At 28.9% G+C, this 12,519-nt stretch overlaps 3 protein-coding genes across 3 annotated transcripts; 1 reads left to right on the top strand and 2 right to left on the bottom strand.

Moving 5' to 3' along the window:
• Nucleotides 1-129: 129 nt before the first annotated feature.
• On the bottom strand, nt 130-2,230 carry Vps4 (vacuolar protein sorting 4). Its single transcript, XM_017897712.1, has 6 exons — nt 2,011-2,230; nt 1,814-1,925; nt 1,336-1,712; nt 998-1,265; nt 444-886; nt 130-346 (listed from the first exon to the last, which is right to left on the bottom strand). Exons 1-6 carry the CDS (start codon nt 2,032-2,034, stop codon nt 245-247), a joined length of 1,326 nt encoding a protein of 441 aa, XP_017753201.1. The 5' UTR covers nt 2,035-2,230; the 3' UTR covers nt 130-244.
• Nucleotides 2,231-2,823: 593 nt separating this feature from the next.
• Nucleotides 2,824-7,004, top strand: ago (F-box and WD-40 domain protein 7). The gene is made up of 8 exons (XM_017897694.1): nt 2,824-3,134; nt 3,821-4,062; nt 4,140-4,369; nt 4,468-4,570; nt 4,656-5,174; nt 5,284-5,691; nt 6,036-6,351; nt 6,448-7,004. Exons 2-8 carry the CDS (start codon nt 3,853-3,855, stop codon nt 6,609-6,611), a joined length of 1,950 nt encoding a protein of 649 aa, XP_017753183.1. The 5' UTR covers nt 2,824-3,134; nt 3,821-3,852; the 3' UTR covers nt 6,612-7,004.
• Nucleotides 7,005-8,793: 1,789 nt separating this feature from the next.
• LOC108545918 (dnaJ homolog subfamily C member 24) lies at nt 8,794-9,297 on the bottom strand. The gene has a single exon (XM_017897736.1). It carries the CDS (start codon nt 9,269-9,271, stop codon nt 8,852-8,854), a length of 420 nt encoding a protein of 139 aa, XP_017753225.1. The 5' UTR covers nt 9,272-9,297; the 3' UTR covers nt 8,794-8,851.
• Nucleotides 9,298-12,519: the final 3,222 nt, after the last annotated feature.

Here is a 12,519-nt window from a genome sequence, read left to right as displayed (position 1 = left end):
ATTTTTATTTTCATTCTGAAACACAGTGTAAATAAGCATTAAGCTTGCAATGTTGCCATATCTGTAGTATACTGACTTGAAAGAGGAAAAAAAGCCATGAAAATGAAAGTCTGAGTGAATTTTTTTTTCGTATGAATACTACATATAGCAGTGTTGGTAATTGAACAACATATGAGACAAGTACGTGTATAAACGAAAAATATTTTTGGAAGTATATAGCAATTTCATTACAAAAATTTGAGTATCAACCTTCTTGACCAAAATCTTCTTTAAATTTTTCTAACTTTGTCATATCATCTTCGTTCACTGTGGGTCGTGTAGTCGCTAATGATTTCAACATATCTTTCTGAATAGGAAAAACAAATTAAATATTATAATGAATTTAACTAGAATAAGATAAAATTGTAATAAGTGAATAAATATAAAAAAAAATCTATATTTACCATAGTTACAGGTGGTTCATACAATTTGTCACCCTCAACTTCCATCCAGTTCATTTCGATAGCAGCTGGATCTCCCGGTGAACATGGGGTTAATAAATCATCCACAATGATAGAAGGATCTTTTGGTGATGGTCCTCTTACACGTTTAAAATGCGTTGCAGTTTGAACTTGTCTAACTGGTTGCATAAGAGCATCTCGTACAATAATACTTATATCAGCTCCAGAATAACCATCAGTGGCAGCTGCTAATTTTTTAAAGTCCTCCTCTGTTAGACAGTGAGAAGTGCTTCCTAAATGAAGTTTAAACATTATAACGCGAGCTTGTTCATCAGGTAAGGGAATGTAAATCCTTTTTTCAAATCTTCTTCTAATAGCAGAGTCTAATACCCATGGTATATTAGTAGCTCCCAGTACTAGTATACCATCATTGTCTGATCCAACACCTAATGCATCAATTTAGTACATATTATATATGTATATGTACAAGTATTCATACATGCGTACAAAGAAACTATGTTAAATAAATTAACACATTACTTGAGTATCACCCTTACCTTGCATCTGAACTAGAAATTCAGTTTTTATTCTTCTCGCAGATTCTGATTCATTATCAGAACGTGACGAGCATAGTGAATCTACCTCATCAATAAATATGATACTAGGTTTATGCTGACGAGCTAATTCAAACAAATTTTTGACAAGTTTTTCCGACTCCCCAAGCCATTTGCTTACCAAATCTGAAGATGATACAGAAAAGAATGTTGAATTATTGGCCTCTGTTGCAACAGCCTTTGCTAGATAAGATTTACCAGTGCCTGGTGGCTGAAAATATTTTGAAATTGCTTAAAAAATACTTTAGCAAAATAACTAAAGTCTTTTAGTCAAAAGTTACCCCAAATAATAAGATACCCTTCCATGGTATCCGCTTCCCTGTAAAGAGATGGGGAAAACGTATTGGTAAAATAACAGCTTCTTTTAAAGCTTCCTTAGCTCCATCAAGACCAGCAACATCGCTCCATTTGACATCTGGCTTTTCAATAATTATTGCACCTTCTAATTTACTTTGAAGTTTTTTCTTTTCTGGATCACTATCTGTATCACTGTCTCCACTGTCACTTTTCTTATCTTCAGTCTTAGAATTATCTTCACCTGCTTTCACAGGTTTCTTCTTACTTTTCTTCAAATAGGCTTTCAATTTTTCAGCTCTTTCTAAATATTGAGTACATTTTGCTCTTATACTTTCCTTAGCTCTATCGCCTTGTGCTTCATCTAAACAAATATTAATAATAGTACACTTTAAAAATAATTCTTATAATAAAATTATTATAAGTGAAAAATATATTATGAAAGAAACTTGATAATATTCATACATTTAATAGAATGTAAGAAACATTCAACAGCATATTCGTACAACCTAAGAGCTTCCTCATAATTTTTGTTACGATCTTCTTCAGTAGCTCTGGTAACTAGATCTATAGCTTTCTATAAAATAAAAATACATTTATAATTGTAGCTACTAGTTTAGTAATAATAGAAGCAATAAAAAGATCATGTTTAAATAACTTACCTGCAATATTGTACCTGAAGCCATTATATTACTTTAAATTGTACCTAACCTTTATTTTATTCTAAAATTATAGAATATTTATACGGTAGTTCACCGTCACGATGAGACGCAGCGTCTCAAAAGAATAAAAAGAAACGGCGATCGGGACGGCGATCTACCGCATCAATAAGATATTCTATTTTCCTCAACTTTAATCAATGTTAAAACTCCAACTTTTCAGTCGTTTGATAACCTTCAAAATTCGGTTGTCTGACGTCACCGTTTGACATATCACATATCTCACTAATACATTTTTAAAGTAATGCTTGAAAGTATTATATATATATCTTTTGTCGCGTTCTTAATGATGTATAGTGTTAAATAATGTCTCGTTCACAAAATATTCTCTCAAATCAGTCGAATGAATACTTGTACATAAAACATGATACATAAACAATAAAATAAAAGAAGTAACTTTGATATCTTAATTAATATATATACATACATTCACACACAAATAAGAAGGATTTGTGTATCTTTTCAAATGAATTATGACATTAATTTAGATGAAACATTGTAGATAAAAGTTTGATAAACGATAAATATAGATTGAAAATAAACAAATACTTGACTTCTATTGTTCTAAAGTGAATGTTTTAATTGATCATTAGGGACTATGAAAATGAAACAAGAAATTATTGAAATCAATTATCGAGTTTATTGTCATGATTCTTACGTTCATGGAAAGTACGGTATAATTCATATGTATGAATATAATCACAGAATAACAGTGAGAAAATAAACGATGAATATGCGGCTTATGGATGAAAACGCATGTGCAACAGCTACCTGTCTACGAAGCACTGAGTCCGAAGAGATAAAAACCTCGGAGGTACCGAGAACTACCGATGGATCTTTTTCTGTGTTTATACCTATTACTTATTTTTGTTTCAACATTCGTGTTGGCCTAAATCTTTAGTCCAAAAGTTAACTGTATTCTATTCTAACCTAACAAAATACCGACATACGAAAAATGCGTGCCGCGACCATATGATAGAAACAGTAATCGAAACTAAGAAACTTGGATCATCGTTATATAGTAGTTTTACAATAAGGAAGCCACTGAGGAGAAACGTTTGATCTAAGTATGAATTGTTTGTTCAACTTTAACATTCTACATTATTCCTTTGTCTTTCGTAACAATCTTATGAAAATTAAGGGTGTGGCTAACCGGTCCTTCCTTTTATTATTCTAGGCTATGTTCCGAATCTAACTTGGTTTTAGAATTTGTCTAAGGTTAGGAGTTTTGCATATTTTGGAAAATTATTTTTTTCTTCATATAATTGATAGTAAAACATTTTCCGTACCTTTTTTTCTTTTCTCTTAAATTTTTATTTAAATTTTAAAACCTTGTAGAAAAACTTCAAATATTAAACTATTCTTTTTCATAAGTTCTTTAATTTATAATTCTTCTTTTCTTAATGATATTTCCGTATTTTTGCTAATTTACATCTATTTGTACAAAGGAGTTGATAAAATATGAATTATAGCTCAAAATATATCTGAAACAATAATTTCTTATTTCAACCAAATAACAGGTCATAATGGTTTAAATGAAAATACTTTACGTAATTTTTTATGCATGTATTATTTAAAAAAATATATAATTTATTGTAACAAATAAATTAGTTTAATGAGAATGCAAATTCTTAAAATTTTAAACTTTGCACATAACCTTTTCATAAATGTTTATATCATATATAATAAAATAGAAATAATAAAATTAATTCTGCTAAGGAAAAGATTAAACAAATTTTTTTTGTATATCCAGGTAATACAATATATATCAGACATAAGCCAGTGATGTCTGTCCCTTCTTCGTCGTCTAATAAAATAACTGATAATAAAACAGGTGGTACAAGTCCAAGTCCTATAGAGGGCATTGAAGGTGTTCCAGGACCTAGTTCTTTAGAACCTATGCATTCTCTGTTAGCACAAGATGAAGAATCAGAAGATTATGGGGAAGATGGTGAAGAGGAAGAGGAGGATGACACTAGTGAAGAAGAAAGTGAAGTTAGTTTTATTTTTGTACGAGTTGTTATGTTAAAAATAATTTACATGTTAATACAGCCAGATTAATTTAATTTCAGATCAGTGATACTGGAATATTTTGTGATGCAGAATGTGAACCTGATCTTGAAAGTAACAACTGTTCGCTGTCATCATCACAGCCACAGTCACTTACACAACGAGTACACAGCCCCATTTTACATACTTGTGTACCTTTGGATGTTGTTCAACCACAAAGGAAACGTAAAAGTGATACTGAATCGAGTTTACCTTGTAAAAAGCTTAACCCAGAGGATAAATCCCATTCGATGTAAGTCTAATTGAAGAAAAATTATTAAGGAAAGGAATTTGATTTATAGGAAGGAAGCTTTGAGATATTTTATAATGTAAAAGTACTTTTATTTGTAGGATTGTTAAGAAGTTGGATGATAAAAATAAACATATGAGATGTGTTATCCCAACAAAAGATAATCCTCCACCAGAAATGAGTAATTGGCTTCTTCAGTTTCAGGTATAATAAACTTAAATTATTTCATTGAGAAAGTTCTTTTATTTTTCAAATGATATAAATACTAAAGACATTGCTCTAATTTTAGAGATGGTCAAATGCAGAAAGAATGTTAGCTATAGATGAATTAATTGAACGGTGTGAACCAACCCAAGTACGACATATGATGCAGGTTATTGAACCTCAATTTCAAAGAGACTTTATATCATTGTTGCCAAAAGAATTGGCTTTGTCGGTGTTAGCTTTCCTAGAACCCAGGGATCTTTTACGAGCCGCGCAAACATGCCGTAATTGGCGATTTCTCGCTGACGATAATTTGTTGTGGAAAGAGAAATGCAGAGCAGCTGGTATAGAAGATTTAAAAGACTTGCCTCCAATCAAACGTAAGAATTGTAGAAATTCCAATAATTGTTCGTCCCCATGGAAACAAGCGTACATGAGACAACACAACATAAAGATGAATTGGAGGACGAAACCGATTCGTACGCCCAAAGTTCTAAAAGGACATGATGATCATGTTATTACGTGTCTTCAGTTTTCTGGTAATCGGATAGTAAGCGGCTCCGATGACAATACTCTTAAAGTATGGTCTGCCGTTACAGGCAAAGTAAGGAAAAAATTGTTGTAATTGTAGAAATGATTTATATTATGAAATTATAGTTTTCCTTCTTATACATCTTCATCTTTTACATTTCAACATTTTTTTTTTTTTACAGTGTTTAAGAACATTAGTTGGACATACTGGTGGTGTATGGTCCTCACAAATGTCTGGTACTACAGTAATTAGTGGTAGTACAGATCGTACTTTGAAAGTATGGAATGCTGAAACTGGTCAGTGTATTCATACTTTATATGGACATACATCAACAGTGAGGTGTATGCATCTACATGGTAATAAAGTAGTCAGTGGTAGTAGAGATGCAACTTTAAGGGTATGGCAAGTGGATACTGGCGAATGTTTACATGTACTTGTGGGCCATTTGGCAGCTGTTAGATGTGTGCAATATGATGGAAAATTAGTGGTCAGTGGTGCTTACGATTATATGGTTAAGGTTTGGAATCCGGAACGCGAGGAGTGCCTTCATACTTTACAAGGACATACAAATCGTGTTTATTCTCTCCAAGTAAGCGTTAATCAAATTTGTATACAAATATGCACATAATAATGGTATATACGTGTGCCCCTCTTCGTATATACTCATGAATATACACATATAAACACAAAACAAATATTATATAATTTATCATTTTTTTCAAACTAATGCTATTTGTGATTGGAGTAGTTTCTTTTTCTAAAGAGATTTTGTTTTTTACTTTTATACTGTCGTTTCATTAGATAAAAACTTTCTAAATTCTCTATTCTCTATTCAAAAGTTTTAGAAGACATATCCTAGATAGTATGAAATTTATTTATACATAAGTAATATATCAAGAAATATTAATGCTGGTTTTTCTTTCTCCTTATCAGTTTGATGGTGTACATGTTGTTAGCGGCTCTCTGGATACAAGTATAAGAGTATGGGAGGTCGAAACTGGTGCATGTAGACATACATTAATGGGACATCAGTCTCTTACATCAGGAATGGAACTACGTAATAATATCTTAGTATCTGGAAATGCAGATTCAACTGTTAAAGTATGGGATATTGTTAGTGGTCACTGCCTTCAAACTTTATCTGGTCCAAATAAGCATCAGTCTGCTGTCACCTGCCTTCAATTTAACAGTCATTTTGTAATTACTTCATCCGATGATGGTACAGTTAAACTGTGGGATGTTAAAACTGGTGCGTGTGCCTTTTTTGCTGCTGATGTTTTTCTTTCCTTTTTATTTTCTAAATTAATTTTTTAATGAACTCCTAAAGTTTTCGTCATGTGTTTAGGTGATTTTATAAGAAACTTGGTTGCTCTCGAAAGCGGCGGAAGTGGTGGTGTTGTGTGGAGAATACGTGCAAGTGATACAAAACTGGTGTGTGCAGTGGGTAGTCGTAACGGCACAGAAGAGACCAAACTGCTTGTTCTCGACTTTGATGTAGAGGTAAAATAGTGCACTTTTCTGTGGACAAAACTGCCCTCTCCTATGACCTCTGTACATACTCTGATTAGGTAGCGTAACCAATCTATTGTACAATGATTCATGTATTACGTGGTGTGATTGTGATAAGAATGTATGTCGAAAATTTTACGAGAGATCGCAAAAAGTTAGACGGTGAATCGGTAGTTATTACAAATGATCTCCAAAGTGGTAGACCATTTAAACTGAAGGCATTAATTATATTAATTATGGAGTGTAATCGTGGTGTACAAATATGAGATTTCAAAGACTCAACAAATTATGGAGAACGAGGAGCTTATAAGTGTATTACTGTATTACTGCTGTTATAAAATTTAAAAGAAATCGCTAGTAATTTAAATGAAAGATAGCCCACCATGAACATTATCTCCACATAACGATTTTTATGGGCGTTTAGGAAAGTATTTTTAAATTACAGAAAAGAAAAGATTTCGTACCATATTTGTCAAGCTTATAGATGAAAATATTGCTTAAAGAATCTCACATTTTGAAAAAAAATTTAAAAAAAAAATAAAAAAAAATTTAAAAAAAGGTAAAAAGAATTAAAATTAATAATAAATTCGGATATGAAAACAAAAAAGGGAAGGAAATGACCATATTGGTAAAAATATTCTTTGTAAAATAAGTACTTTGCTATACTTTGTATGGCTTATTTAAATTTTTCATTTATGTTAATTAAATTAATTATTATGGGAATTGTGCATAATTTATTGGATGATATAATCAATGTTTAATGACTTTTTAACAAAAGAAATGCTATTGCTTTTCATCCATTTTGTTTCATTTACATCAATTTTTATTGTATCATCTAAATTGTTCATGCACAGATATTCATACGAAATCATACAATTATATAACTCATAAATAATTTTTGTTTAAAGATATGTTTTGGAGGAACTATAGCGATTTCTAGCACTTTATTGACATTAATGTTACATTATATTGCATTGGAACTTGGACCATTTTTTTTATATTGCTCGTTAATCAGAATATTAATGAACGTGTTACGTAGAGGAAACAAATATTCACGTTATTGTTTCAAACATACAAGAAAATTTCATTAACTTCACTATTTCTTTATATCTACTAATTTATAACATATATATACAACTATATACATTCATCATAATCATTTACATTATATACATCATAAAGGGTCCTTAAATTGTATAGTTGAATAGAAATTTTTAAAAATATGAAATAATATTTTTTATTATGAGTTCTATTATTTTGTTATAAATACAGTTACATGTTACAATTGCATGTACAACTGTATGTTTCAAGAGGAGAATAATGTATAAATAGTACATGCAAAATCAAATTATATACAGAAAGTTTTATTAGAAATTCTTAATTTGTCTATATTATATAACAATATAGACATTTCATTATTTTTATAAGCATTCAATAAATATAAAGAAAAATAATAAATTATGATATGATAACATAAATTACATTATGATTAGAGATATGATAAATTATGAAAAATGATTATATAAATGTAATTGTACAAGAAACATACACCTCTATAGCTTTTTATTATCAAATACTTGTGAATATAGTATTTGATTAATATTCTATGCGTAACACGTTCAAAAATCATTCACTATTTATTGTTCATTGATTAGACAACCAGGGTTAACTGAATATTCGTGATAGTAATTTAATTGGATTGTCTATATTTAAATAAAATGTATTAATTTTGACATTAGTAACAAGTCTGGTTTTGCCATGGTGCAATAATAAGAGTTGCAAATCTATCCTGTGCAATATGCACGAATCAACTGAACAATATAGACTCAGTTATCATGTGTGAATAAACACAAATAAGTTACAAATTTGTCTGAAGTTACAAATATTAATAAATTTGTAATAAGTTATAAATTTACAGATTTTTATAGTAAATTAGTTTTTTATACAGTCTCTGTCATAGAAATTACATAAGCTATATAAACAGTTCTTTCTAATCGACAATAAATCTTGTAAATTCAATTGTCAATGTAAAACACGATTCGTGTAAATGCAATTTTTATTATTGAACCTAGGATATTTTAAGGATCGTGTTTTTATTTGTATATTGCTCAATAGTTTATATTTGTAATGATGTGTTATCTGTTGTATCATTTTTTATAAGAAATAGAAAATGTTGCTGCATTTTAAGTCTTGTGTTATTCACCTTATATTTTACTATTTCCAATCTTTATATAAATGTACTATGTTTCAATAACAATAAGCAAAGTACATTCCAAACAAGAAACATGTATTGTTTGGTTTCTTTTTTGTACGTATTTTTTTTGAATACAGTATAATCCTCCACATCTGCATTGATACTTTAATGTGTCTTCATTGTTATCCATTGTTTCTAACTCATTAACTGATATTTTTGCATATATTAAGACATCTTCTGAATTTAACTCTTCTTGCTCCTGTATAATATCGTACTCTTTTTTCAACTTAGGATCACTCAGAACATGCCAAGCTTTCAAAATATGCTGAAACTTTGTACAACCAAACCCTGACATATTTTTATCTGGATGAAACTTTAAAGCTAATGCATGATATGCATGTTTTATGTCTTCAATTGTTGATTCCTTAGTACAACCAAGTATATCATAGTAATTCATTGAACTCATTATTTCGTAATATCATATGCATAGGATGTTACTATTACTGGAAACGATCAATTATAGAGAATAAAATTAAATAGGTTATATAACCTAACAAATATCAGATTTGTTATTTTCATAGATGTAATCACTTATTTGCATATTCACATATAAGTAAAGTTGACTACACGATTAATAGAGTAATTGCAGTACATAAACACATTATTGTAAGTAATAAACTTATTATTATATTATATCACTTCTTTTTAAAGAAAAAATCTTAAATAAGATCTTCTTACTTTCACTTAGTATTACCAACAACGTTATTACGAAATGTTTGCAAGCGTAGTGAATTTGACGTCACTGATTTATGATGTAAAAAGCATTGTTTGACTGTATAAGAACTGACAATGAATACGAATGTGTTTTCTTCTAAGATACTATGTAATAATACAATGACGTCAAAATATTGTTTTGTATTTGTGAATGATTCATAGTGAATATTTTCTTGCCTTGTACTTTTTGAATTTGATGATTTTATATATATATTTTGTTTCGTGATTTGGATGCTCGTGTCTTATATCTTTATTTTGTTTTGCCATTTAGATGTTTGCGTCTTGTGTTCTTATTTGCTTTATTATATGATTTTTACGTTACAGTGTAATCGAAGTATCAGGTAAGATTAATATTTAATACCTTTGGATAAATGTAATATAAACAATTATTATCTTTTGAGAAAGAAATATATTTATTACAGACACACTGAATATATTTATTAGATTTTTTTTCTTTAAAACCATTGCCCAACAACTTTGTAGAATATATTGTAATTCTTGTAGAAATAAACTAATAATGAGTATTTTTTTGTATCTAACAAGGAGAGTGCAAGTCCTTCGGGTCACCGATTTAGTTGAAACTTTGCGGGTTTGTAAATATCGTCTTGCAGTTTAAGAAAATATATCATTATTGCCGCAACTACTTAATAGTTTTGAGATATTTACAATTAAAGTTTTATTACTTCTTTAATTATAAATTTATTTCCAATAGTTTTCAAGTGGAATCGTGGCCTAATGGCGACAATCGAGAATTCCTATGCTGGAGGACCGGGAGGTTCAATTTTTTACATCCATGGTTAATAGTTTTTTTCAATCTATTTTTTTGTATTTATTTTTCGCCTATGAAAATATTGTAAATAAAATTTCTTAATAAAAGAATTTATTTTTTACGCTTTCTTATGCAAGTATATATTTATTACATAATAATAAGAATATTACGCAAGAAAAACGCTTTTCTATAGCAATCATATTTACTGCAGGAAATACAAAACTTACCGGTCATGTATGTAATAATTATTAAATTAAACATCCTATAAGAATGTTGCCTATAATTAGAACTTTGCTGTGCAGCTATAAATGGTCATGAAATAATTACAGAAACTTGGAAATTTATTAATTTTTTATTGTCGAATTGATTTCTAGTATCTAGTTTGAATAAAAATTTTACCGCCTGCGATCAGCGCCATCTATAATTTTGGACCTAAAACTCAGAAACGTAATAGGAATATAGAATAAGCGAGGAGGTCGTCGAAGAGCTGGTCACGTGGCAGACGTTCTAACCCTAGCCTTTTAGAAGCTAATAAATTCTTTAGTGAGAGCAAGAATGGATCAAGTAAGATATATATTTCATATTCCTACATCACTTTATATTTAAAAAAAAGATCTGTAAAACATATAAGTATCTTTTAAATTCCTATTAACCAATAATGAATTTTGTATTTATAAACAGTGAAATTACCATGCTTTCTCTTTGTCCAAAAAAAAGGAGATTTCAAAATCATTTACTTTGTAATGATTGGCTTAAGAAACTAAATTTTGTATTATAATATACAAAGAATAAAGATATTTATAAAATGAAATAGCAAAGTTTCTCATAAAACTTTTGCAGCCAAGAAAGTCAACTTGCAAAATGTTTGTTTACTACCAAGTATGGAACATCAAGAAAAATATGAAGAAGGTATAATAGAAGCAATTATTAAGAAATTTATTTAATATTGTTTACAATTTTCTTAGAATATAATATTATAATATTAGAAATAAATTAATCATGGATATTTTTGATAGCAAAATCCTCTGATTACAGTGAAAGCAGTGGTTTTCATCAAATGATGACTTAAAACACAAAAACGTCTAAATATATGTTCTCAAAAAGAACTAAAGTATAATATATTTTTAATATGATTCCATATTTATGTAAGTACTAAGGAGTAATGTAATAAGTCATTTAATTATTTTGTAATATAGTTTAAAGAAGACTATCGTTACAATAAAAGAAAAAGCAAATAATGAAATAGTTATGTATAGATATGCAATGCATAACATGCGTGACACGCACGAACACACAAAAGAAATATATGAAGAATTATTTTAAAGAAATCAGTATTATATATATTACCGTTCATTTCCAGTTTCCTTACATTTTATTTGTTATATTTTTTAAGTATCTAATATATAAGTATAGTTATTTGATTAATATAACGATGTAACGTCACATTGTCGCGTCATGTTAATAGCCATAACATTTCCTTTCAATCCCAGCTCCTAATTAATTAACTTTTTACTACGTATGTCACATACGGATGACGTTGAATTTGTTATGCTTGTAGAGTCATCAGTTTCCCAGGCAGTGTTGAAATATCAAATATCAAGTGCTAAATCGTGATATCATCGATCTTCTGATCACGCAATGATAACTCTTACCATGCCCTTAACGAAGCGACCGACACTGCATTGTGTGTTTTTATTCCCAACAATTTTCTTAAGTCTTTCCTATATATGCATAATTGTAATGTAATACGAATATTAAATCATGTGTCAAAATTTATATAAAACGTGCAATTTCAATATTTTCTTTCTTTTCAAATTCATAATATACGATGATTATAATGAATTAAAATATATGAAAATATTAAAATAATTAATTGATATGTTAATAATTTTTCTTTATCGGTATAATTTAATATATACATAATAAATATATAATTTAATAAATACATCATTTTTAAAAGGCTTAAGAATGAAGAGACAGAGAATAGAAATTAAATGATTATACAGAGTTATTACTTCATTTCATAACAATATTATTTACTAACAAATTGTCAGTTTTTAAACTGATCTATGTGAATTGTAAAAAATATGTAAGGAACAAAATATAAAACTTTGGTTTATTAATGAGAAATTTTCAAAACATTTTTATTACTACTATTACATTGAAACTTC

Source organism: Eufriesea mexicana, unplaced genomic scaffold (genome assembly GCF_001483705.2).
Source record: "Eufriesea mexicana isolate 0111107269 unplaced genomic scaffold, ASM148370v2 scaffold572, whole genome shotgun sequence".
Classification (NCBI taxonomy): Eukaryota; Metazoa; Arthropoda; class Insecta; order Hymenoptera; family Apidae; genus Eufriesea; species Eufriesea mexicana.
Note: the sequence above shows the minus strand (reverse complement) of the source record. Positions and strands in the feature narration are given on the sequence as shown.